General features: G+C 50.0%; 2 protein-coding genes and 1 long non-coding RNA gene across 5 annotated transcripts in view; 2 read left to right on the forward strand and 1 right to left on the reverse strand.

Moving 5' to 3' along the window:
• The window catches only part of FAM3B (FAM3 metabolism regulating signaling molecule B), a 66,198-nt gene extending 64,245 nt beyond the window's left edge, over positions 1-1,953 (forward strand). The window contains exon 8 of the mRNA XM_005893027.2: positions 1,156-1,953. Within this exon, the coding sequence (XP_005893089.1) occupies positions 1,156-1,245 (90 nt within the window). The 3' untranslated portion in view covers positions 1,246-1,953. The remainder of the gene's footprint in view (positions 1-1,155) is intronic.
• Positions 1,954-2,104: 151 nt separating this feature from the next.
• LOC138989161 (uncharacterized) lies at positions 2,105-5,297 on the reverse strand. The gene is made up of 5 exons (XR_011465372.1): positions 4,923-5,297; positions 4,252-4,455; positions 4,011-4,074; positions 3,440-3,544; positions 2,105-3,133 (listed from the first exon to the last, which is right to left on the reverse strand). It is a non-coding gene; the product is annotated as an uncharacterized lncRNA (long non-coding RNA).
• Positions 5,298-5,358: 61 nt separating this feature from the next.
• Positions 5,359-26,847, forward strand: part of MX2 (MX dynamin like GTPase 2) — a 37,012-nt gene continuing 15,523 nt past the window's right edge. The window contains exons 1-8 of one of the 3 annotated variants that reach the window (XM_070376446.1): positions 5,359-5,474; positions 11,537-11,723; positions 11,828-12,136; positions 12,954-13,146; positions 15,219-15,350; positions 18,751-18,905; positions 20,241-20,379; positions 22,581-22,779. In XM_070376446.1, coding sequence (XP_070232547.1) covers positions 11,897-12,136; positions 12,954-13,146; positions 15,219-15,350; positions 18,751-18,905; positions 20,241-20,379; positions 22,581-22,779 — 1,058 coding nt within the window. In that variant the 5' untranslated portion in view covers positions 5,359-5,474; positions 11,537-11,723; positions 11,828-11,896. Of the gene's footprint in view, positions 5,475-11,530; positions 11,724-11,827; positions 12,137-12,953; positions 13,147-15,218; positions 15,351-18,750; positions 18,906-20,240; positions 20,380-22,580; positions 22,780-26,847 lie in introns of all 3 variants that reach the window. The other 2 variants (XM_005893016.2, XM_070376444.1) reach the window with 2 other exon arrangements.

Below are 26,847 nucleotides of genomic sequence, written 5' to 3' on the forward strand. Positions count from 1 at the left end.
ATATATGCTGTGACATGAGTGAACCTTGAAAACACACTGAGTGAGGAAAACCAAAACCAAAAGGCCGTATACCGTATGATTCCACGTGTATGAAAGTTCCATAACAGTCAAAACCCAGAGAGAGAAAGTAGATTAGGAGCTGACTGGGTTATGGGGCATGGTGAGTGGATATGGGCTTTCTTATTTCAGGGGTGAAAATGTTTTCGTTTGTGTTTTGCCAGGATGTGGCTTGCAGGGTCTTAGTTCCCTGACCAGGGTTTGAATCCAGGCTCCAGCAGTGAAAGCACCAATTCCTTACCACTAGACTGCCAGGGAATTCCCAGAATATGTTTTAAAATTGAGTGTAATGATGGTTGCATGTCTCTGAATATACTGAAAACCACTGAGTAACCACTTTACCATTAAAACCAGTAAAAACCACTTTAAATAGATGAATTTTATAGATATGCAACAAGCAACACAGGTTTACTATATAGTACAGGGAACTATAGTCAATATTTTGTAATAATCTATAACAGAAAATAATCTGAAAAATAATATATGTGTACATGTATAACTGAATCACCTTGCAGTATACCTGAAACATAAGTCAGTTATCAGTTCAGTAGCTCGGTTGGTCTGACTCTGTGCAAGCCCATGGACTGCAACACGCCAGGCTTCACTGTCCATCACCAACTCCCGGAGCCTGCTCAAACTCATGTCCACTGAGTCGGTGATGCCATCCAGCCGTCTCAGAAGGGGATCCTCTGTCATCCCCTTCTCCTGTCTTTAATCTTTCCCAGCACCAATGTCATTCGTTTCCAATTAGTCATTCGTTGCATCAAGTGGCCAAAGTATTGGAGTTTCAGCTTCAGCCTCAGTCCTTCCAATGAATGTTCAGGCTTGATTTCCTTTAGGATGGACTGGTTGGATCTCCTTGCAGTCCAAGGAACTCTCAAGAGTCTTCTCCAACACCACAGTTCAAAAGCATCAATCCTTCAGCACTCAGCCTTCTTTATGGTCCAACTCTCACATCCATAAGTGACTACTGAGTAGGCTGGAGCAAATCCCGTTCTAGGAATTGATCCTCTTTTCTTATTTTGCTCACAGCTGGCACATTAAACATTGTTGATTAGATGAATGGATACATTAAATCCTTTTCTTTCCTTTGCACAGATCAACCACTCAGATGATGTGAAGAACAGGTATTCTGGCTGGCCAGCCGAGATCCAGGTAGAAGGCTGCATACCAAAAGGGCCCAGCTAACACTGCCCCGCCTCGATAAATGGGCTTCTTATAGACAAATGCATCCTGAATGGACTACTGCCCTTTTCCAATGGTCAATATTTGATGAATATTTCAGGTTTGTCAACCAACCAACCAAAATATTTGCCAGTTGTATAAAATCTTGTCCCACAGACTTTTTATGCCAGTGTTTATAGAGTGAAGATGTTGAGCTGAAATACACGGGAGTGTTCAAGAGGATTCAGTGACATCACCTGGGAAGCAGCCCCTGCCTGTCCAGGTGTGGAGCTATTTTATCATCAGATCCAAGTTTGACCCATGTGGTCCAGATAGCTCTGCAGAGAGAAAACCTTTATTCTCCGACCACGGAGCACACCCTTGTTATGGACGGTCATCTCACAGGGACAATGAGCAGCAGCCATAGGGCTTAGCTACCTTCTTGGGTCAACCTTCTTGAGCTCTCCCTGCAGGTCCCTGAACTTATTCATTCATCCCACAAATGTGGGTGCGCCTAACTCAGGCACAAGCAATATGATGGTGAAGAGATTCAGTGTCTGCCTCCATGCAGGGGTGTTGCTCCAGTGGCACCTTGTTTAACAGGATGGGGAGGAGGGATCTCTGATGGGCTGGGTGGGCAGGGGCTGCTCTCAGGAGGACCACTGTACAACCCAGACTTCCTAGGAGACACACAGTAGATCCACATACCAAGATGCCCAGTGCCTTGGGGTTAAGAAAACCAAGTCATTGCCAAATGCTCTTTCTGACCTCCCTCCCAAATCTGGCTCCCAGAAACGATAGGAGACTTTGATGCCAGCTTGATAGTGCTTATCCAGCCTCCAGTTTCTCATCTATCCATAGAGGGGTTGGAACAGATGAACGGTTTTCTTCTTTTTGTTTTTTTTGAACGGTTTTCAAGTACGTTTATCAGCAGGCCTCCTTTTAAAAACATGGCAGTATGTGTCACCCTGAATTTCAGCATCCTTGCAGGACCCGACTCCCCAAGTCTCAGTGGCTGACAGCAGTGCTGAGTCCTCCATGGTTGTAGATGGGCTGCAGGGCAGTGGAGGCTCAATTCTGAGCATGGGGGCCAGGCTGAAGGAGGGTCCCTGTCGGGCATGGAAGCCAGAGAGAGCACAAGTGCAGATGTTTGCCAGAGCTCCTGCCAGGACACATGTGAGCCCTCATCATTGCATCCCGCTGCCAACCAGGGTGAACGTCAGCCTCCTGGCAGTGGCGGGGGGTGACCGTCGGCCCCTCAGGGAGCCTGCGTCTCTTTCTGCAGAGGAGTCTGCAAACCACTCGGTGGGATCTTGGCTGGGGCCCTGTTACAGGCTAGACTCTGTTCCTCCCTGACTCGTGAGTTGAGTCATAACTAACCGGCAGTACCACAGAATGTGACCTTGTATGGAAATAGGGTCACTCTTGGTGTAATAAGTTCAAGTCAGGTGGCCCCTATCCAGTGTGACTGGTGTCCTAACAAAAAGGAGAAATTTGGACACAAACAGGCCATCAGAGAGAACCCCCTTCTGGGCTCTGAACCACCTTAGAGGAGGCCTGGAAGGGAACTTGAGGGTCACTGAAAAGGCAGCAGAATGGAGATCCCAGGAGGGTGGGGGCTGGAGGAGGGAGGGGTGATCAGGACTTGAAGGGCAGCAGACTCCTCTCAGGACTCACGGTGGGCGCCTGGCATTACACACTTGTCCAGACCCACCGGGCGTCCAACCCCAAGAGTGACCCTACTGTAAACCATGGGCTCTGCGTGATGACAATGTGTCAGTCCGGGGGTCACCCCTCTGGAGGGGGGGGAGGGGGGGTCGACAGAGGGGAGGCTATGCCTGTGATGGGGGGTGAGGCAGGGAGTCTAGGGGAAATCTCAAAATCTCTGTATCTTCCTCTTTTTACTGTGAACCTAAAACAAATAAAGTCTATTACAAAACAAAGCTGTCAAGGAAACAGACTCAGATGGGCAGCCACCCGTCCTGAGCGTCTGTCCTCTCTCCCCAGACGCCCCACCCTGCCCCCATGTGGAAGTCAGCCTGAGCCTCCCCTACCCCCAGCCCCACCCTAAGAACTTTCCCAGCAGGGCCGCCCCGCCTCTCTCTGCTGCTGGAGAGCGGGTGGACCTGCAAGGACTGCCCCTCCCATGAGAAGGCAGGGCCTCTAACCTCCACCCTGTGAAAGGCAGGCACTTCTGAGCTCTAAGAATCTCTATTACCAATATGCCTGGATTTTTTGACAGGCTTCCCTGGTGGCTCAGCGGTAAAGAATCCGTCTGTCAATGCAGGAGATGCGGGTTCAATCCCTGAGTCGGGAAGATCCCCTGGAGAAGGAAATGGCAACCCACTCCAGTATTTGTGCCTGGAGAATCCCATGGATAGAGGAGCCTGGTGGGCTGCAGTCCAAGGGGTCTTAAAAGAGTGATTGAACACACACACACACACACACACACACACACACACTGGACTTTAGACATCACAGATTCAGAAATGGAGCATGTTCCTGTCTAAGGAGCTGAGCCCCTCTACTGCCCAGCAGCCCTTTGTCACCCCCTAGCCCAGACAGACACTGCCCACCCAGGCCTGTCCTCCGTCCACAGGCACCATGCATGCATGAGGGCAGACAGCCTCCTAGCACCTGCCCTGAGATGGGTCACCATCATCCCCCAGCCCCGCCCCTGCACCGCTGGAGCAAGGGGGGTCCAGACAGTGACAAGTTGGGGGATTTCCACCCACAGAGGCCTCTGCCACTCCACCACCCTGCACAGACACACACTTAGAACTCCTCACCTGTGCACAGGCTCCCAGTTCCTCACCTCCTCAAGCCATTAGTGGGGGAGACACTGCATGGTCTCTGCGCAACCAAGAAAGCAAACTCAGAAGGAGCAGTCCTGCTGAGGGTGTATGAGCACCCGGGCCAGCCCTTCCTCGGAGGGTCAGTGGGCCGGGTGGGATGAGGGACCCCGGCCAGGGTTCATCACCAAGCTCCGGCCTGAAACCCCGGACAGCAGTTTACGAACTAGTCCAGCACCTTGATGCTGCTGAGGCCCTGATCCTTCCCAGAGAGACTTCCTGAAGGGCATGCCGAGGGGCGCTGCTGTGCTGCTGGGGAGGGTGGGTCCTCAGCCACCTCCTTAGCGAACTTCCCTCGCTGCCTCCATGGAAGTGGTCCCACTTTGTCTGGCCTCTGCAGTGTCTTCCCTGTGCCTTTCCTGGAGCTGCAAAGGCATCCACCCTGTGACACAGTTGATGAATCAGAAAACTCACTGCAAAGTCAGCTGTCCAGTTCTTCCCTCCATCTTCCTCCTCTGCCCAGGGGTCTCTGGATGGATGACCTGGGCATCAGGTCCTGCAGGACGCAGATCCTGGAAACTCCCCCCAGGACCTCTTCATGCCAGGCTTTGAAAACCATCTTTTAAGCCTCCAAATTTCTTCTTTAGAGGAAATTTTGCCCACAAGTCAGGTGAATGAGCAAAAAAGTGCTCGGGATTCATTTTATTAATTTTCTAAGATTTTTTGTTTTGTTTTGGAAAGCCTCATGGGTGTGACGCTGAGACGGAGGCAGAATCCCCCCATCCTGTGCCAGCCCAGAACCCCCAGGTCTCCTTGGGGCCCCCAATACTCTGGTGATGGGAGTGCCCAACTCACCCTCACTTCAGTCACAGCGAAGGGAGGGCTTTGGGACCCCCAGGGGGTGCATACCTGTAGTTTTGCAGGCAAAGTAACCCACACAGGACCAGGAAGTCAGGCTCACTCCTGGGAACCAGCCCAAGTGTGAGGGTACGCACCTCGCACTTACATGAAGGATGCTGTGGAGGAGCTGTGGATGTCCCTTCCTGGAATGTTCAGAGCTTAATACGGGCAGAGAGTGGCAGCACACAGAATCTCAGAAAGGCCTGGGCAGCGCCATGCTAAGTGACCCATTCTCCAAGTGTGGTCAGCCCCGGCCTGCCGGAGAACCTGTTAGCCCCGTTACCCGCGCCCCCCCCCACCCCGCCCCTCCCTGTGGTTCACGAGCCCACCAGGAGACTGATGCAGCTGAAGTCAGGATCACTGTGTGAAGCAGCAGGAAATGGATGGACGCTTCAGGTTTCATTTCTGTGGCAGGCTAATGGTTTCGTTTCTAGGGCAAGCCATTAGTTTCATTTCCCTTACTTCTGGGAAAGCAAGCCACGAGGGCAGGAGGGATCCTATAAAAAGAAAGGGAGGAATGGGCAGAGATGACTTGCCGGCCTCCCTCCTACAAGTGCACAGGTAAGAGCTGGGTCAGTGCGGGGAGGGCTGCTTATTGCGTCTTCCTGCAGCAGATCTGCTTCCTGATAAACGTGGCTTGTGCCAGAAGGCTGGAGGCAGAAAGATGCTGTTTCTGAAGTTGCCTGCGTTGTGCGCTGGTGCTGGCCCCTAGCCATCCCTGCATGCACGCTCTAGAAAGGGAGCGGCGGGACTGGGAACACAGGGGGTCCCCATCTCCCTGAGTCTGGCCAAAGACCTTGTGACCACTCAGAGGTGGCTTCTGGAACTTCCATGGAAGTTGCACATCCTGAGGAGGGGAGAGAGTTTCATGCTCTGTGAAGCTGTGATTTATAATAAGAAATATATTAACTATAGTCACCTGCTGTACATTGCATCTCCACAGCTAATAATGTGTAGCATTTTAGAAAGTTGCTAAGAGAGTAGAAGGCTTCCCAGGTGGCAGTAGTGGTAAAGAACCCGCCTGCCAATGCAGGAGACTCAGGAGATGCAGGTTCGACCCTCAGGTTGGGAAGATCCCCTGGAGAAGGGCATGGCAACTCACTCCACTATTCTTGCCCGGAGAATCCCATGGACAGAGGAGCCTGGGAGGCTACAGTCCATGGGGCTGCAAAATAGACACGACTTAGAGACTAAACAATAACAAAAACAGTAGATCTTAAAAGTCCTCATCGCAAGAAAAAAAAAGTAAGTATGAGGATAGATATTAACTCATCCAGGTGACTATTTCATAATATTCACAATTGTAGGGGAAAAGGAGAGATTATTTGGTCTGTGTCAGTTCCAGCCTAACAGGTGTTCCTAAAACCCTCAGAAGGGAGGAGAGCGTCGGCTTCTGTTATGCTAATCAGGTGGTGTCAGGTCCCTGTGTTATGTTAATGAGATGGGAGCCGGTTACCTAGGTGAGCGGTCACGTGACAGAGGACTGGCACTTCCAGCCACTCCCTTCCTCCCGGAAGAGAAGCAGGGCAGGAGGTTGAGTTCAATCTCTGATGGTCAGTGATGAAATCACTCAGGTCTATGCAATGAAGCCGCCTGAAAACCCGAGTGTTTGGAGGGCTTCTGGAGCGCACTGGAGATGCGGGAGAGCAGCGCTCGCAGACGGAGCGTAAGCTCCACCCTCGCCCGGCGCCTGCCATCTGGCTTTTTCCGAGCTGGGCTTCCCTGGCGGCTCAGCTAGTAAAGAATCCACCTGCAATGAGGGAGACCTGGGTTCGATCCCTGGGCTGAGACGATCCCCTGACGAAGGAAAAGGCCACCCACTCCAGTTTTCTGGCCTGGAGAATTCCGTGGACTGTATAGTCCATGGGGTCTCAAAGACTCGGACGTGACTGAGCGGCTTTCACTTTCACTTCTCCTGAGTTGTGTCTGTGTGCGTGCGATTTCACTCAGTCATGTCCGAATCTTTGTGATCCCACGGACTGTAGCTCAGCAGGCTGTCCATGGAGATTCTCTGGGCAAGAACACTAGAGTGGGTTGCCGTGCCCTCCTCCAGGGGATCTTCCCCACCCAGGGTTCCCACCCGTGTCTCTTTTGTCTCCTGCATTGCAGGCAGGTTCTGTAAAGAACTAGCGCCACCTGGGAAATCCTTTTATAATTAACCTGTGATCTAGTCAGTGAAAGGTTTCTGCTCTAGCAGATTATTCAAACCCAAGAGGGGCGGTGGGATGAGGTTGGGGGTGTCTTTGCTAGCAGTTTGCATCTGAAATGGGCAGTGTTGACTGGGGAAAAAATGCACATGAGATTTGTGAGTTAAGTTCTATTTGGGGCAAAATGAGGATGGTAGACTGGGAGACAGCGTTTTGGATAGCTCTGAGGAGCTGCAACAAACAGCTAGTGGGGAAGTCAGTAATATCTGATTTTAGTGAAGGGCGTACATGCAATCAAGCACGCATTTCGGCAGAAGCTCACTGCTAGTCATGAGGAGCAGATGTCACTATTACTGATTTTAGTGCTTTTCTAGATATGAGGAGATTCAAGAATTGTGCTCATAAAATCTTCTCCGGAAAATATCTATCTGAATACCTGTTCTGCCAGTTTTTCCCAGAGCACAGAGGGCCTTGTTCCTGATCTCCATCCTGAACTACTTTCAGGGGAGCTACTGCAGTGGCTCAGGATTTAATCCTTGTAGAGTTAGATATGTGTGTGTGTATGTGTGTGTGTGTGTGCTCAGTCACTCAGTTGTGTCCAACTGTGACCCCATGGACTATAGCCCAACAAGCGCCTCTGTTCATGGGATTTCCCAGGCAAGAATACTGGAGTGGGATGCCATTTCCTTCTCCAGGGATCTTCCTGACCCAGGGATCAAACCCAAGTCTCCTGCATTGGCAGGTATATTCTTTGCCACTGTGCCACCCGGGAAGCCTAGAGACAAATGACAAGTGTCCATTTGCAATTGGCAGCAGGATGGGGTGGGGGCAGGTGAGTAGGGTGCACCCCATCTGATAATAGTCTGCTGTCATCTCCCGGTAGATAGTGTCTGAATTGAGTCAACTGTTTGATGATATAGAATGACACACTTTGGAACTCGTATCAGAATTGAAGCCCCAAAGCCTGATCTCAGAGCTTCAGGATCCCTCTTGCTTGAGGCAGTAGTGGCCAAGAGGCCTCCTGACACTGTTTCTCGAGGGGCAAGGACACCTGCTTTCTAGCATTTGCTGATTCCCATTGTAGCATGAACTGGTGGATTATTACACCTTCAGAATTTTACTTAGAGACAGATATGATGCCAAGTCCACCCAGCAAAAAAGGCACTTGGGGGGAACAGATTAGGTATAAACCATGATGCTTTTGAACTGTGAGGCTGGAGAAGACTCTTGAGAGTCCCTTGAACAGCAAGGCGATTAAACCAGTCAATCCTAAAGGAAATCAACCCTGAATATTCATTGGAGGGACTGATACTGAAGCTGAAGTTCCAAAAATTTGGCCACCGATGTGAAGAGCCGACTCATTAGAAAAAACCCTGATGCTGGGAAAGGTTGAGGGCAGGAGGAGAAAGGGATGACAGGATGAGATGATTGGATGGCATCACCGATTCAATGGACATGAATTTGAGCAAGCTCTAGGAGACTGTGAAAGAGGGAGCCTGGCATGCTGCAGTCCATGGGGTTGCAGAGAGTCAGACACGACTGAGTGACTGAACAGCAATGGTGTGTGAGTGTCCTAGGGTTGTCATGGCACAGTATCCCAGACTAGAGGGCTTACAAAATGAAAATTTAGTCTCTCCCAGCCCTGGAGGCTGGAAGATTGAGATGGAGGCATTAGCAAATCCTCCTGAGATTCTGCATAGAGTCCATCCCTGTCTCTTCCAGCTTCTGCTCATTGCCAGCACTCCTTGGCACTACTGGGGGAAAATATCTGAGGATGCTGCCAGCAGGATGAAAACCAAAAAGCAGAGGCCTTTTCATGGGATCATACTTTCTCTAGACACTTGCTGAAGGGTCATGTATTTTGTAAGACGAGGAATTTCGTGGAGGAGACTGGCCCCATGGGAAACAATCAGATGCAGAACAGAGAAAAGGCTAAACCTCAGGGACTCAGAGAAATGAAGAATAGAAAGATGCAAAACAGCTGTAAAAACCCAGATTTAGTTTTAGTCCCCAACCAGTGGGAGGGGCTGGCTGAGAGTCTTTTCCTCTAAAGCTAGCCACAGGGCATTTGAGGGCTGCGTGCCAGCAATTCCTGGCCCGGAAGTGCCCGCTTCATCCCCCAGCAGCCCCACACATCGGGAATTGGCTGACCATAGATTGGGGTTACCTGTAAAATTGGCCTTCCACCCAACACTCAGCTGAGCAGTCTTACTGCCCTCATCCACAGGAGGGAACAGAGGTGCTGTCTTAGGATTTCAGCACCGAGATAAGGGTGCTCCCTCCACTGGACAGCCTTTGCAGGGCTCCCCCAGGAGCGGGGCCGAGCCTGGGGGGGTCTCCCTTTCCTTAGGGTCTCCAGGTCAGTGGGGCTGACTGCTCAGAAAAGTGCAGGTAGAAGACTTCTCCACCTCCTTCCAGCCCATACCCAAATGTCAGGTCTAGCCCCAGCCATGTCAGGAAAGGCCAGGGCACAGCCCGGAAAGAGCAAGGCAGAGAGGACCAGAGGGGCCAGCCCCCAATCCCAAAGAAAGGAGCCGCCCCTGGGCTGGGCTTTCTGAGCCCCCAGGAGACAAGTGTGCTTCTCCCGGTTCCCTGAGCTCATTCTGACCTCAGGACCTTTGCACTTGGACTTGCTCTGCCAGGAAGGTTCCTCCCCAGGTCCTCACATAATAGTTCCTCTCTTCATTCATTTCCTGTTTTCTGTAAACACGGACACGCCCTCAAACAGCCCCTGCCTCCACCTCTGACACTGACCCCAGCATCTGTCACCCACGCCCTTTCGTCCAGACACTCCATCGTCACCTGGGGTTGCATTACTGCAGGCTTCTTCACTGGTCGGCTTTCTTGTGTTTTTTTTTGGGGGGGGGGTCCCCCTGACAGAATGTGTGTACCGGAGACAGGGATTTCATCTGGCTTGCTCACCACTGAATCCTCATGGCAGGAACCACCTCGCACATAGTTGGTCCTCGTATTAGTTTGCTCAGGCTGCTGTAACGAAGTGCCGCAGGGTAGATGGCTTAGACAACAGAAATTTATTTTCTCCCAGTCTGGAGGTCAGAAGTCCAAGACTAAGGTGTCAGCAGGGTTACTTTCTCCCGAGGCCGCCTGGGCATGGAGACGGCGGTCTCCCCGTGTCCTCATCCGCTCTTGCCTCTGTGTGTATTTGTCCTAATCTGTTTTTTCTAAGACACCAGTGAGATTGGATTAGTGACCTTGTTTACCTCAATCACCTCTTTAAAGGGCATCTCTCCAGTATAGACATACACCGAGGTCCTAGGGGTTAGGGCTCTGACCTATGAACTTGGGGACACAATTCACCCTGCATCAGTCCTCAAAACACATCTGTTGAATGAATGAATAAGTGAATGAACCACCCGCACTTTTAAAGCTAGGCCAATGGCACACACAAGGCGATGAATGTGCAGATCCAGTTTGAGGGAAGGTAAAAAAACCTGGCCCAGCATTCAGAGGTGGCATCAAATAGGAAAAGGTAGGTTAGGACCAAATTCTTTAGGAACTTTGTTCTGAAAGAAAAAGACCCCAGAAGTTTTTAGAAAGCACAGTGACAGGATGAGCCAGGGTTTAGACGGGAAAGGGCCACAGTGTGTGCAAGGGTGGAACCACTGTTGTGAGGAGGGGATGGATGGAGGGCTGGAAACGGGGCACACATGGATGCCCCAAGGGGCAGCTATGGGGTAGGCACCACCTCAAGACTCCAATCCTCCCCACTGGTTAGTGCCCTGGAGCTGGCCTGACAGATGCCCCCAATTCAGACACACAGGACATCTATTCTCTCCCGGTTCTCAGGCCAGAAATTCCAGGGTGAGGTGTCGGTAGAGTTAGTTCTTCCCAGAGGCTCTGAGGGAAACCCCTTTCAGGCTCCTCTCCCAGCTTCTGGGCCCCTGATCCCCTCAGGGGTCCCTGAGGTGGGGCAGCGACCCTCCAGTCTCTGCCTCCGTTGCCCTACAGCCAAGGGGCTCTGAGTCTCAAACCCTCTCCGCCTGTCTCTTCTTGCATTTCGGGCCCACCGTCATCCCCAGATCTGCCTCAATTCCACTGCAAGTAGACTTTTCCAAATAAGGTCACAGTCACATATCCAGGTGGACTCGCATGGGAGGGAGCGAAGCCATCCAACTCACTGTCTCCACTCTGGCCCCAGTAGTGGGGTGGCTGGGGGCTGGGCATAGTGGGAAAGTGTTCATGACCCAGAGTCCCTGGCCGGCCTCTGGGCCCTGACTCAGGCCAGTATCTAGACCTCTGCGCTTTACCTTCTTGACCTGAAAAAGTGCATATTAGGCACTGACATGCAGGGTTGCATGAACCCCAGAAACCTTTTCTCCCAGAATCTCCAGCAGCCTGACCCAGCCTGGGTGAGAAACAGCGATGGCGGGGCAGAGATTGGCTACCAAGGGACCCTGGAGGGGCTCCCTGTCATCTCTCCACGCCTTACTGCTTCCTCTTCGCCCTGAGCTGTAGGTGACGACGCGGAGCCCAGCAGAAGTGACAGCAGAACCTTCAGACTCTCCCGTGGAAGCGTGGAGTCCACTTGTCTCCAGGCCCACCAACGCCCCTTTTGTGTTCTGTGCCCGTTTGCTGCCATCAGCCCCGTCTGCAGACAGGCCTGAGCTAGGCTGCTGGTCTCCCCTGAGTCGGTGAGCAGCAGGTGAGTTGTAAGGGATTAGATGAGGCAGAGCTGGAAGAAATACAGCCCCCAGGAAGGTCTGCTGGGGGACCTCTGGGCCACATTCCCGTCTTGCGTCTTTGCAGAGCTTGCCTAGAGGACCAGAGGCACTGAGCCCCGAAGACCGCACACCCCAGCTCTCCGAGCAGACAGTCATGTCGATGTCCTTCAGGCCTTTGAAGTACAAGAGGCACACTCAGACTTCCACTCAGCACCGCCCAAAGCAAGACATTTACTTCCATCAGCAGCCACCAGGGCCACCACTGGGGCAGACAATGAGTCCCCCACAATGGCAGGTGGAAGAGAGCAACCCGGACTTCCTTCCCAACAACTTCAATCAGCTGAATTTGGACCCTCAGCAGCCAGAAGCAAAAGGGGGCCAACAGATGTCAAAGGTAAGGTGAGAGGAGGGTGGGTCAGGAAGGGTGCATGCATGGGGAGGGCTGGGGGGATGTGGAGAGAAGTGTGTGTGTTAGTCACTCAGTCGTGTCCGACTCTTTGCGACCCCATGGACCGCAGCCCGAAAGGCTCCTCTGCCCATGGGATTCTCCAGGCAAGAGTACTGGGGTGGGTTGCCGTTTCCTCCCCCAGGGGATGGATCTTTACGACCCAGGGATGGAACCTGGGTCTCCTGCATTGCAGGCAGATTCTTTACCATCTGAAAGAAGGTGGAGGGGTTGGGGGGAAGTGGGGAATAAAACCTACCAGTCTAGTCCAGTCCCCATGGCACAGCTGGTGCCCTCCCCCTCCCCCAACCTTCTGGGCACTTCCAACAAGCCCCAGGGGCAGACACAGTCTCTGGGGCACCATGACCTTCCTGGACATGGATCTGGGGCCTCCGTTCTCTGTGCTGGGGTCTCCTGCCTGGGAGCTTTCCCTCCAACTGTGACTGCCACAGTCATACTGCCAGCCACCCCCTACCCCAGCCCTGCAGGCCCGGGGTGGGCTTCTCCCCTCCCTCCAACTGGGAGTGCCTGCCCTCGCAGGGCCATCTCCCAACTCACACGGGCACCTCCACCTCCAGCCCACAGCAGTGGAAGCCAGGCCTCTGCAGGAACAAATGCAGAGGCCTTGCCTCTGGCACACCTGGGTCTGCCTCTCGCCCCTCCTGTCTCCAACCCCACATGAGCAGATTCACCAATTCAGTCGCAAATTCCAGAAAGCGATGGGAGTCCATCAAAGGCCAAGGCTGTGAGTCTGTGTCTCCTCCAGGGGCCGGAAAACAACCTGTACAGAAAGTATGAGGAGAAGGTGCGGCCCTGCATTGACCTCATCGACTCCCTACGGGCCCTGGGCGTGGAGCAGGACCTGGCCCTGCCCGCCATTGCCGTTATCGGGGACCAGAGCTCCGGCAAGAGTTCCGTGCTGGAGGCTCTGTCGGGGGTTGCCCTCCCCAGGGGCAGCGGTAAGTACTGCTGGGGCAGCCTCCTGCAAGCCACAGAGCATCCCAGGACCAGTAGGCTCAGGAGAGGTCACGGGAAGCCCCCCTGGACCGGTGATGTGGGCAGGGGGCGGTGGGGGGGTGGACCTGGATGCTCCTGCTGCCCCTAGGTTCTGAGTCCTCTTTCACGTGGCAACAGTCATTGCTGGGCTTTGTATCAGTTGGTTTCTTTCTAGTCCTCTGCTGCTGCTAAGTCACTTCAGTCGTGTCCGACTCTGTGCGACCTCATAGACAGCAGCCCACCAGGCTCCCCCATCCCTGGGATTCTCCAGGCAAGAACACTGGAGTGGGTTGCCATTTCCTTCTCCAATGCATGAAAGTGAAAAGTGAAAGTGAAGTCGCTCAGTCGTGTCTGACACTTAGCGACCCCATGGACTGCAGCCTTCTAGGCTCCTCCATCCATGGGATTTTCCAGGCAAGAGTACTGGAGTGGGGTGCCATTGCCTTCTCTGTCTAGTCCTCTAAGACTCTAGAAACATTTCTATGTTAATTTGTTAGTTTCTGGTAACATGTAAAGTCTTTTTGAAGAATTTTCTCAAATTTGAGAAGCTACTAGCCAGGATCATGGTGTGATAAGACACAACGTTTCATTTTAAAAAATAAATTTTTTTTTTGGTCACCGTCTCAAGGCATGTGGGCTTTCAGTTTCTCAACAAGGGGTCAAACCTGCACCCCCTGCATTGCGAGTGCAGAGTCTTAACCACTGGACCACCAAGGACGTTCCTGCTTCCTTTCAAAAAAAACAAAAGACAAAAAAATTTAAGCCTGTGTAGAATTAAGCATGGCAACCCACTCCAGTGTTCTTGCCTGGAGAATCCCATGGACAGAGGAAACTGGCAGGCTACAGTCCATGGGGTCTCAGAGTCGGACAGAACTAACTAACACTACTACTACGATCGTCTGGGCTTCCCTGGTGGCTCAGTCGGTAAAGAATCTGCCTGCAGTGCAGGAGACCTGGGTTCAATCCCTGAGTTGGGAGGATCGCCTGGAGGAGGGCATGGCAACCCACCCCAGTATTCTTGCCTAGAGAATCCCATGGACAGAGGAGCCTGGCCGGCTACAGTCCATGGGGTCACAAAGAGTCAGACATGACTGAAGTGACTTAGTACACACACATTCAAGCACAGAATGAAAAAGCTGTCATACATTCTGACAATGAAAATAATTATAAAGGGGAAAAAAGGATGGACCTGGCACCCTAAGGTGGGTAGTTTCCCCTGTCCTGATTCCCTCTCATACCCATCTTCTTCCAGCACTGCCCATCCGTCAAAAACAACAGGAACCCAGGGAGCCAGGGCTGCCTCCTGGGCACAGAGGAGGGTATGGGGGCTTCATGGACCCTGCACAGCCCTCAACAACCACGCAGACCAGGAGCCCCGGCCTGTGTGCCCTCCCAAGCATGGGCAGCCGGTCCTTTACTCCAGGGTCTCCTGTGAGATCCCCATCAGCCCAACTCTGGTGTGTGATGGAGTCAGAGTGGACACCAGCAGCTCCTCCTCTCCACCCTGGGTTCAGCATTTCCAGGAGAAAAGCAACAGAGCAAAGCGTCTGGAGGCCGGTGTGGCCCTGGCAGTCTTTCGGGGCAGGCAGGAGCCCCTTACAGTAGTGCTTTGGGCTCCCTCCATGCCCGAGTGTCAGGGGCTGGGAGGGCTGGATGGGGTCAGGTAGATCTCACTGCTTCCCTCCCACTCCTACCCCAGTCCTGGCCCTTGGCTGCCACCTGGTCTGTGCCTGAGGCCTTCCTAGGGCCGGGGGTAATTAGTGGGGCTGGACTGAGTCCTCCCTAGAGAGGGATACAGAGTTCAGACAAGGCCTCTGAGGACACTGGGGAGGATAAGAGCAAAGGGTGGGGCTTCCCTGGTTGTCCAGTGGTTAGAACGCCATGCTCCCAGTTCAAGAGATGGGGGTTCGATCCCTGGTCAGGGAACCAAGATTCTACATGCCTTGTGGTGCAGTCAAAAAAGAAAAGAAAAGGGCACCTGTGAATGCTTCTTTTTAAGGGAAACTTAGAGGCTGTTTGGGAAACTCTCTCTCAGGAATCATCACCCGGTGTCCGCTGGTGCTGAAACTGACAAAGCGGGAGTGTGAATGGACCGGGAAAATCACCTACCGCAACATTACGCAGCAGCTGCAAAATCCCTCCGAAGTGGAGTGGGAGATTCGGAGAGGTAGGGCCCTGCGGGCATCTGCAAGTCGGCTCCTTCTCCCCCTGGGGTCATCAGCGGTCACCCAGGCCTCTCCAGCTCCACAGCGAGCACCGTCTCTTCTTTCCAGGCTTTCCCACGTGCCGGCCCTCTGCCTCTCACATGTCCCTCCTCCTTCCTACATAACCCTACCCTTTTGTGACTGTCAGTTTACCTGCCTCTCCTCTGGGAAGTGTCCCGGGCAGCACTCCTGCTTCAGCTACCCTGGTCAGTGCTGGGGACGTGTGTCCTGAGGTGCTGCTCTAACCTGAAGTGTCTGGTTGCCTGTGGCCACATCCCTGTCCCCAAGCCCTGAGGTTTTCCCCAAGGCAAGCCCCGCCCACCCATCACTCCTAGAAGTACATCCAGCTCTTGAGATTAGCCTGAGGGAACCACCAAATGAGAAGGCTCAGTTGCTCCTGGAATGTCTTCCCAGGTGGCGCTAGCGGTAAAGAACCCCGCCTGCCAATGCAAGAGACATAAGAGACACAGGTTTGATCCCTGGGTGGGGGAAGATGCCCTGGAAGAGGGCATAGCAACCCCCTCTAGCCTTCTTGCCTGGAGAATCCCATGAACAGAGGAGCCTGGTGGGCTACAGTCCATAGGGTCACAAAGAGTCGGACATGACTGAAGTAGCACGCACACACGCTCCTGGAATCCACTTCCATACCCACTCAGAGGGGACCCTGGAGGTCATCCCCTCGCAGCCCTGCCTCCAAGGTCCCTGAGCCTGCCCACCCCTCCCCAAGGCATCTTCCCCTTCCTGCTCTCAAGCTGGGCTCAGCCAGACAGGCAAAAATTCCCTCTGATCATAACAAGAAACTCTGTGGCCATAGCTTCCATTCTAGGGAGATGGGCTTATGCCTCACTGAGCAGCAAACTGCATCTGAGGCTGGGGTTTTCACATGACTCCTTGGGCTCAGCTCCCTGAGAACCCTGTGTCTCCAGCTAGCTCACCAGAGGGATCACTCCCCAAATTGCAAGGTGCTGCCTCAATTCTAGATCCACCCCCAAAACAGGAACTTCCTGAGATCTTCACCTGGCAAGTTTCCTAGCTTCAAATGATAAAAGCTCTGCACTGCCATGCCTGCTACACCCATCCTGTCCACATGTGCCCAGCACATCCTTCAGCGTGGCTGAGATCTGCCCAGTCTCTCTAGCTGTGAGCTCTGTGGGCAGGTCTGGGAGGGTACGTTCTGTGAACGTGGATGAATGTTCTGTGTAAGGATGAGTAATGAGCATCTTTAGAACAGCATCTCTAAAGCATCTATAGCATCTGGGAACTCTGGTCCACTGCAGGTAGGAGTGTGAGTTGGTGCAACTACTTTGGAAAATTGACAAAATATCCACTAAGGCTGTGTGCACACCCCATGACACCTCAAAACTCTAATCCTGAGTATCAGTTCAGTTCAGTTGCTCAGTCATTTCCAACTCTTTGCGACCCCATGAACTGCAGCACGCCAGGCCTCCTTGTCCATCACCAACTCCCAGAGTTTACCCAAACTTATGTCCATTGAGTCGGTGATGCCATCCAACCATCTCATCCTCTGTCGTCCCCTTCTCCTCCTGCCCTCAACCTTTCCCAGCATCAGGGTCTTTTCAAATGAGTCAGCTCTTCATATCAGGTGGCCAAAGGATTTCAGTTTCAGCTTCAACATTAGTCCTTCCAATGAACACCCAGGACTGATCTCCTTTAGGATGGACTGGTTGGATCTCCTTGCAGTCTCCAAGGAACTCTTGAGAGTCTTCTCCAACACCGCAGTTCAAAAGCATCAATTCTTCGGCTCTCAGCTTTCTTTATCCCAAGTATACCCCAGCCAAAATGTGTACACAAAGTCGCTTCTAGAATCTCTATAGCAGCACTATTGTGATACCCGGATGGCGCTGGTGGTAAAAGAATCTGCCTGCCAATGCAGGAGACATAATAGATTCAGTTCCTGGGTCGGGAAGATCCTTTGGAGGAGGGCACAGCAACGCACTCCAGCACTCTTGCCTGGAAAAGCCCATGGACAGAGGAGCCTGGCAGACTCCAGTCCATAGAATCGCAAAGAGTCAGACATGACCGAGTGACTTAGCAAGCAAGCAACTATGATTACCCATCCCCCACCCCCCAGCCCCAACCCCCCCACACCCCACAGACTGGATCAAGACACAGAATGGCAATGAAAAGGAACAGCCCTCAGCCACAAGCACCAGTATAAGGTAATCACACAAACGAAATGTTGAGCTGAGGAAGCAGGACCAAGAGAGGGCTTCCCCAAGTGGCTCAGCAGTGAAGAATCCACCTGTGATGCAGGAGCCACAGGAGACTCGGGTTTGATCCCTGGGTCGGAAAGATCCCCTGGAGGAGGGCATGGCAACCCACTCCAGTAGTCTTGCCTGGAGAATCTCATAGATAGAGGAGCCTTTCGAGGTACAGTCTATGAGGTCGCAAAGAGTCAGACATGACTGACTTAGCATACATGCACACATGCATGATACCAAGAGAAGACATAGTTTACGATTCCTTTTATAATTAGGTGGGACCACAGGAAAATGCTCGTCTTGTAGGTCAAAAGTGATTATCCATCAGCAAATTCACTTAGCTCAACCAAGTATAAAGTACAAAAATGGGCAAAAGAGTAGATGCTGGTAAAGCTTAAGATAAGCGCTACTTTACCTGAGGGCTAGTGATCCACAGGGAGAGAGGGGCTTTAGCAGGGTAGGGGGCGCTAACCATGTTCTGTTTCTTGATATGTGTTTCTGTGACACCAACGGGTCCCACCTGTGAAACTCACCAAGTCACAGGTTTAAGACAAAGGGTACTTTCCTGTACGTATGTTTCACTTCAATACAGAGTTACAAAATCATAGCTTAAGTAGTGACAGGGCTGCTGCTGCTAAGTCACTTCAGTCGTGTCCGACTCTGTGCGACCCAATGGACAGCAGCCCACCAGGCTCCCCTGTCCCTGGGATTCTCCAGGCAAGAACACTGGAGTAGGTTGCCATTTTCTTCTCCAATGCATGAAAGTGAAAAGTGAAAGTGAAGTTGCTCAGTCGTGTCCGACCCTCAGCGACCCCATGGACTGCAGCCTTCCAGGCTCCTCCGTCCATGGGATTCTCCAGGCAAGAATACTGGAGTGGGGTGCAGTGATAGCTAAAACAGGAAACATTTACAAAGTAGCCTGGTTGCCATCATTCTCCCACCTCCTAATCTCTAAAGAACTAGGCAATTCATCAGGTCTGTGCTTAAATTGCCTCCCTGTTTCTCACCTTAGGACTGTCCCCAGATACAGGTGAGACACACAAATAGGTGAGGAACATAAATCTGCCCACAGATTCCACTGCTTTTGCTTGGTTGGGTTCTTCATCTGGACTCAGGGTTTCTCCTCTCTTGGTCTCCACAGCCCAGAACATCATAGCTGGGAATGGACTTGGCATCAGCCATGAGCTCATTAATCTGGAGATCACCTCCCCTGAGGTCCCAGATCTGACCCTCATTGACCTTCCTGGCATCACCAGGGTGGCTGTGGAAAACCAGCCACAAGACATCGGACTGCAGGTGAGCCTCCTGCAACTTGGGAGTGGGCCCCACGCTCAGCAGGGGGCACTTCTGAGGTCTCTGCCGGTAGCCCCCAGGGCTCTGGTGCACCTTCCCAGCCTGCTCTCAGTAGTTGAGGAAGAGGCTGAAGAGGAGAGTCTAGGGATAGGGCCTCATAGTCGGGGTCTGACAAGGGCCCGGCAGCCATGGAAACAGGTAAAGCTGACTCTGTAGGCCTGGAGATGTATAACGCACACCCTGCCCAATGCTGTCTTGTGGAAATATGGATCCAGTGTTACCACTATCCTAATATTTAAAAGAAATCAGACATTGGATTTTTACATGGGATCTGCCAATTTTAGCCACAAGTTTTTTAAGTAATACTACGTAAGTCAATCAGGACGCAGATTGTGGTCTCTGGCTGGGGACAAGAAGGCTGGTACAGTGGAGGCATGAGAACCGCAGAGCAGTTCTGACCGATACAAACCAACAGCTGCTGAGCCTGGGGCTTCTTTACCAAAGACCTTCCCACTTAAGGTTGCCTGAGAACATAGTCATCACAGGGATGCCAGAATCACACCTGATCTCTGGCTGGGTCTACCCTGAGACCAGCCTTGTCAAGCCTTGCTAAGCCAGCTCACATGGAGGCCAAGGAGGCAAGGACAGTCTCAGAAGCAGGGTTGCTGTCCAGGGTGTAAAGAGACGGGGTGGAGGAGAGGGAGAAGATGAGATCCTCTTCCCCTGGGACTGAGGTCACAGATGCCCTCTTGCCTTTTCCGAAGCGGGGGAGTGCACTGACAGTGTTGGGAACCCAATTACAGCCCAACTAAGACCATGGCAGTCCCTCTTGGATGGGTCTCTGCTGGCCCCACTGTCTTAGGCACTTGATTACTCTTTCTTCCTCAACATCCAGATCACCATTCTCTGTCTCTGGGAGCCTTGTAATTAGGTCATTCCCCTTCCTGAATTAAGGGACTAATTCCACACTTCCTACCCTGCTTCACTCAGCAAATGGGTGGGATTTCCCAGGGCATGACAAAAATGCTTGCCTGGGGTCAGAGCATGCCTCTTCCTCCTGTTGTCAGCTCAGAAGCATCCCAGGGAAGATCTGTTGAGGAAGGAAATCATGGGAATCAGGGAGCCTTTGGGAAAGAAGAAATACCAGTGATGAGCTCTGGAGGATAAGCAGGACATCAACAGAGAGCTCAATGGGGGCAGGTGGTCAGACATTCTAGAGGAAGGGTATAGGCTAAGCCAAAGCTCAGAAGTGTGAAAACTGGGTGGTGCTCTGGGATGACCAGCTGTGCTCTTGGGTGACCAGAGATGTGCTCTTCCTTTGTGACTCCCTGGCATCAGATCAAGGCACTCATCAAAAAGTACATCCAGAGGCAGGAGACCATCAACTTGGTGGTAGTCCCCTGCAACGTGGACATCGCCACCACAGAGGCGCTGAGCATGGCCCAGGAGGTGGACCCCGATGGAGACAGGACCATCGGTAAGAAGAAAGCACCAAGCTTCTTAGAGGACAGGAAGCCGGGGGAGACCCCTCAGATATTTGGAAGGTCCTGGATGTAATAGCTCTGTTAGAGGTGCCCACATCCTGCATCAGATACAAACTCTGTTCCCAGGGAAACTCTGTGGGCTCAGGGTGCAGTTGAACACAGCAGACGGGTCACCCTCACTCATGGTCAGGGCTAGATGTATGGCCAATATTTGGAGGTTCTTTGCCCTCCTTCCTATTGTCCCTTATTTGCATTCTCAACCCATTCTGGATCGGGGAGGAGAAATGCCTTATTTTCTCTCCCACAACGGTCCAGAAAGGAGGAAATGACTGGCCCATCAACTCTGCAAGTCCACAGGAAAAATTCTTGTGAGTCTTTGGTTCATGGAAAAGATCCTGCCAGGGCGTGTATGAACGTATTCCGGGAATACACTTACAGGTTTACACTGCAGCACAGGTGTCTACAGAGTTTATATTCAAGTAGAACTCTTCCTTGGGGAGATGGGTGCTCTTAAATTCCTTTTTAAAAAATGTCCCCCACAGAAGGCATTATAGGGGATTTGGTTTAAGAGCACAGATTGCCTGTGTTTCAATCCTTGCTCTACAACTTACTGGCTACATATCCTTGGGCAAATGAGAGCTGCTATTTTTAAAATTCTAATAATATTACTGAATATCACTTCTCCCCAGTCACTTCACTTACCCATTGAGCTTACTTTCCTGAAAACGTGCCAGTCATTTTCTTTGACTAAATGGATACCCAGTATATTACTGCCTTTTCCACTTTTTTTCCAACAAATGCCCAGGTTTCCAATAAGGATAAAAATAACAGTAGGGGAATACAACTCAAGTTTAATGTGTTATTATATGCCAGACTAGACTTGTACCCTGTTACCTGCTGACTTCTACAGGCATCTAGAATACATTGAACCAGAGAGAAAACTCAGGTTTGGGGTCATCCACCATTATGCAATCATAAGTCATTAGGGATGTCTCATTAAGGACCACAGAAGACAGTTTCATCTGTTAAGTAGATAGATCTATTTGGATATCCATCTCTTTATAGAAATTGAGTAATACTTCTTACTAGTAGTTTTCTATTCTTCTCATGGGGCTTCCCAGGTGGCTCAGTGGTAAAAAAAAAAAAAATCTGCCTGCCAATGCAGAAGACACAAGAGACATGGGTTTGATCCCTGGGTAGGGAAGATTCCCTGAAGAAGGGAATGGCTACCCACTCCAGCATTCATTAGCCACAAACTCTGATAATCTGTAAGCTTTCACTAAATATTAAGTATTATTGTTGTAAATTCAGTTAAGTACTATACACAAAGAGTATACACAATAAGGCCTTAGTATATTCCAAACAGCCTTATAACAGTGTGCAAATCTTCCATGCATTCAAGGTTAAGTATAGAAATAGAGAAAAGTATGCTAAATTTAAAAAAAGAAATGGAATACACTCAAGTACACAGCAGCCAAAAGGTGGAAGCAAACCAAGCATCCACCAAGATCACAGTCGCTTGGAATTCAAAGCCTTCAGTCCAGTGTGAGCGAGAGGAGTAAGGGCAGGAGAGTGGGAGAGGAAGGCAGGGAGGATCTCAAAGGAGGTACCACTAGAGGGGCAGAGTGAGTCTGTGACAGGAGACCCTAGAGAGTCACAGACCCTCCTTACAGTAGGGAGTGATGTGCTTTTGGAGACATGGTGATGGAGTGAGTTGGTTCTGATGATGCCAGCTGCCTTAGTGTTGGGGACTCAGAGGGCACCCAAGAGACATTTGTTAAATAAATTACACAAGGCAATTAATGAGTTGAGTGACTGGATGAGCAAATAAAAATACAAGTGATAGGAATGAAATGGAATGAAAGAATGAGCTGAGAGGCACTGGGCAGAAAAGACTCTTGGTCGTATCAATCTTGATAAAGAAGAAAGTTGGAGGCATCATAATTCCTGATGTTAAGTATATTACAAAGCGACTGCGATTAAAGCAGTATGGTGCTAGCAAAAAGAATAGCAAGCCCAGAAATAAATCCATGTCTGTATAGTTAGCTGATTTGGGGCACAAGTGGTAAGAATATACAATGGGAAAATGATAATCTGCTGGTCTTGGCCAAAAAAGACCCCATAGCCTAGAAGTGTTCAATATATTTGAAGAGAAAATTGACCTTTCCACTGCCCTCCTCTAATCATCTCACAGGGATCCTGACCAAACCAGACCTGGTGGACAAGGGCACCGAGAAAGGTGTCCTGAAGGTCATGCAGAACCTCACCTATCATCTCAAGAAGGGCTATATGATCGTGAAGTGCCGGGGCCAGCAGGATATCACCAACAAGCTGAGCTTGGCAGAGGCAACCAGGAAAGAAACGATGTTCTTTGAGACGCATCCGTATTTCAGGTAAGATTCTTTACGACAGCCTTGGACTCGATGGAAACCAGCCCTGCCTACCAGAATTGGCCAAGATGATTACCATATTTAAAAATTATACAATTAACTTCAGTTCAGTTCAGTCACTCAGTCGTGTCCGACTCTTTGTGATCCCATGGACTGCAGCATGCCAGGCCTCCCTATCCATCAATAACTCCTGGAGTTTACTCAAACTCATGTCCATTGAGTTACTGATGCCATCCAACCATCTCATCCTCTGTCGACCCTTTCTCCTCCTGCCTTCAATGTTTCCCAGCATCAGGGTCTTTTCAAATGAGTCAGTTCTTCACATCAGATGGCCAAAGTATTGGTTTCAGCTTCAGCATCAGTCCTTCCAATAAACATCCAGGACTGATTTCCTTTAGGATGGACTGGTTGGATCTCCTTGCAGTCCAAGGGACTCTCAAGAGTCTTCTCCAACACCACAGTTCAAAAGCATCAATTCTTCAGCACTCAGCTTTCTTTATGGTCCAACTCTCACATCCATACATGACCTATTGGAAAAAAGATAGCTTTGACTAGATGGATGTTTGTCGGCAAAGTATTGTCTCTGCTTTTTATTATGTTGTCTAGGTTAGTCATAACTTTTCTTCCAAGGAGCAAGCATCTTTTAATTTCATGGCTGTAGTCACCATCTGCAGTGATTTTGGAGCCCCCAAAAATAAAGTCTGTCACTATTTCCACTGTTTCCCCGTCTATTTGCCATGGAGTGATGAGACTGGATGCCATGATTTTAGTTTTCTGAATGTTGAGCATTAAGCCAACTTTTTCAGTCTCTTCTTTCACTTTCATCAGGAGGCTCTTTAGTTCTTCTTCGCTTCCTGCCATAAGAATGGTGTCATCTGCATATTTAAGGTTATTAATATTTCTCCCGGCAAACCTGATTCCGGCCTGTGCTTCATCCAGCCCAGCATTTCTCATGATGTACTCTGCATATAAGTTAAATAAGCATGGTGACAATATATAGCCTTTTCCTAATTGGAACCAGTCTGTTGGTCCATGTCCAGTTATAACTGTTGCTTCCTGACCTGCATACAGGTTTCTCAAGAGACAGATCAGGTGGTCTGGTATTCTCATCTCTTTCAGAATTTTCCAGTTTGTTGTGATCCACACAGTCAAAGGTTTTGGCATAGTCAATAAAGCAGAAATCGACGTTTTTCTGGAACTCTCTTGCTTTTTCAATGATCCAACAGATGTTGGCAATTTGATCTCTAGTTCCTCTGCCTTTTCTAAAACCAGTTTGAACATCTGTAAGTTCACAGTTCACATACTGTTGAAGCCTGGCTTGGTGAATTTTGAGCATTACTTTACAAGCATGTGAGATGAGTGCAATTGTGCGGTAGTTTCAGCATTCTTTGGGATTGGAATGAAAACTGACCTTTTCCAGTCCTGTGGCCACTGCTGAGTTTTCCAAATTTGCTGGCATATTGAGTGCAGCACTTTCACAGCATCATCTTGCAGGATTTGAAATAGCTCAACTGGAATTCCATCACCTCCACTAGCTTTGTTTGTAGTGATGCTTCCTAAGGCCCACTTGACTTCACATTCTAGGATGTCTGGCTCTAGGTTAGTGATCACCCCATCATGATTATCTGGGTCATGAAAATCTTTTTTGTATAGTTCTTCTGTGTATTCTTGCCACCTCTTCATAATATCTTCTGCTTCTGTTAGGTCCATACCATTTCTGTCCTTCATTGAGCCCATCTTTGCATGAAATGTTCCCTTGGTATCTCTAATTTTCTTGAAGAGATCTCTAGTCTTTCCCATTCTATTGCTTTCCTCTATTTCTTTGCACAGATCACCAAGGAAGGCTTTCTTATCTCTCCTTGCTCTTCTTTGGAACTCTGCATTCAAATGGGTATAACTTTGCTTTTGTCCTTTGTTTTTTGCTTCTCTTCTTTTCACAGCTATTTGTAAGGCCTCCTCAAACAGCCATTTTGCTTTTTTGCATTTCTTTTTCTTGGGGATGGTCTTGATCCCTGTTTGCTATCATGAACCTCCATCCATAGTTCTTCAGGCACTCTATCAGATCTAGTCCCTTGAGTCTATTTCTCACTTCTACTGTATAATCGTAAGGGATTTGATTTAGGTCATATCTGAATGGTCTGGTGGTTTTCCCTACTTTCTTCAATTTCAGTCTGAATTTGGCAATAAGGAGTTCATGATCTGAGCCACAGTCAGCTCCCAGTCTTGTTTTTGCTGACTGTATAGAGCTTCTCCACCATTGGTTGCAAAGAATATAATCAGTCTGATTTTAGTGTTGACCATCTGGTGATGTCCATGTGTAGAGTCTTCTCTTGTGTTGTTGAAAGAAGGTATTTGCTCTTGTGTGTGTTCTCTTGGCAAAACTCTATTAGCCTTTGCCCTGCTTCGTTCTGTACTCCAAGACCAAATTTGCCTGTTACTCCAGATGTTTCCTGACTTCCTACCTTTGCATTCCAGTCCCTTATAATGAAAAGGACATCTCTTTTGGGTGTTAGTTCTAGAAGGTCTTGTAGATCTTCATAGAACCATTCAATTTCAGCTACTTCAGCATTACTGGTTGGATTACTGTGATATTGAATCATTTGCCTTGGAAACGAACAGAGATCATTCTGTCGTTTTTGAGATCGCATCCAAGTACTGCATTTCGGACTCTTTTGTTTACTACGATGGCTACTCCATTTCTTCTAAGGGATTCTTTCCCACAGTAGTAGATATAATGGTCATCTGACTTAAATTCACCCATTCCAGTCCATTTTAGTTCGCTGATTCCTAAAATGTGGACATTCACAATTAGCATAACCAACTGTTTTCATTAGTTTGGTATTAAATGCATTGGCTTACTTAAATCATTTTTTCTTGAATTCCGATGATGACACTGATTAAAAATTGAAATCGAGTATTTCACAGGGCAAGGGTCCCCAACCCCCAGGCCATGGACCATTGCAGGTTTGTGGCCTCTTAGGGACTGGGCCACGTAGCAGGAGGTGACTGATGGGCGAGTGAAGCTTCATCTGTATTTACAACTGCTCCCCATTGCTTATGTTACCACCTAAACTCCATCTCCTGTCAGATTAACAGCAGCATTAGGTTTTCATAGAAGCACAAACTCTACTGTCAACTGCTGATGTGAAGGATCTCGGTTTCAAGATCCTTATGAGAATCATCCCAAAACCATTCCCCTCTGTGGAAAAATTGTCTTCCAGGAAACCAGTCCTTTGTGCCAAAAAGGTTGGGAACCACTGTCATAGGGCATAGCACACTTTGGTTTCCCAAAATGTTTTCCCTTGCTCTCTCTTTTGAGTCCCACAAAGTCTTGAAAGACGTTGGGATTTTTTCCACTGAACTGGATACTTTTTTCCTTTCCTTTTATTTAGGAACTTGCTGTTCCTGAACCATGGGGGAGAGGGTAATAAGATATAGTGGTCACTCCCACTTTAAGGAGTGACTGTGGGAAACTGGTGAATTTTTGCAGACCTGGTTTACTACTTACTCTGTGCCTTTGGGAGATGGCTCAACCTCTCTGAGCTTCTGCTTTTTCATCTGCTCAGAGAGTCCTGCTACTGCTTCATGGGATTAGGTTTAGGATTAAATAACATGGCACATGCAAATGTTCTGGCCAGCACACCATAAATATCACCTTGGTTCCTTCTTTCTCTCTGCTCTGGCCCTGAATGACAGAAATAGAAGGTTTTCAGAAGTATTGAGGGTTACAGCAGAGAAGACTGCTGCCAAGCAAAGAGAAGATTCTGTAACAATCACACACGTGGTTTTCAACCCTGAGCAAGCAACAGAATTTGTGGGTTATTGTTGTTCAGTCACTCAGTTGTGTCTGACTCTATGTAACACTAAGGACTATAGCATGCCAGACTTCCCTGTCCTTCACTATCTCCCAGAGTTTGCTCAAACTCATGTCCATTGAGTCAGTGATGCCATCCAACCATCTCATCCTCTGTCATCCCCTTCTCCTTTTGCCCTCAATCTTTCCCACCATCAGGGTCTTTTCCAGTGAGTCAGGGGTTCATATCAGGTGGCCAAAGTATTGGAGCTTCAGCT

This window comes from Bos mutus, chromosome 1 (assembly GCF_027580195.1).
Source record: "Bos mutus isolate GX-2022 chromosome 1, NWIPB_WYAK_1.1, whole genome shotgun sequence".
Lineage (NCBI taxonomy): Eukaryota > Metazoa > Chordata > Mammalia > Artiodactyla > Bovidae > Bos > Bos mutus.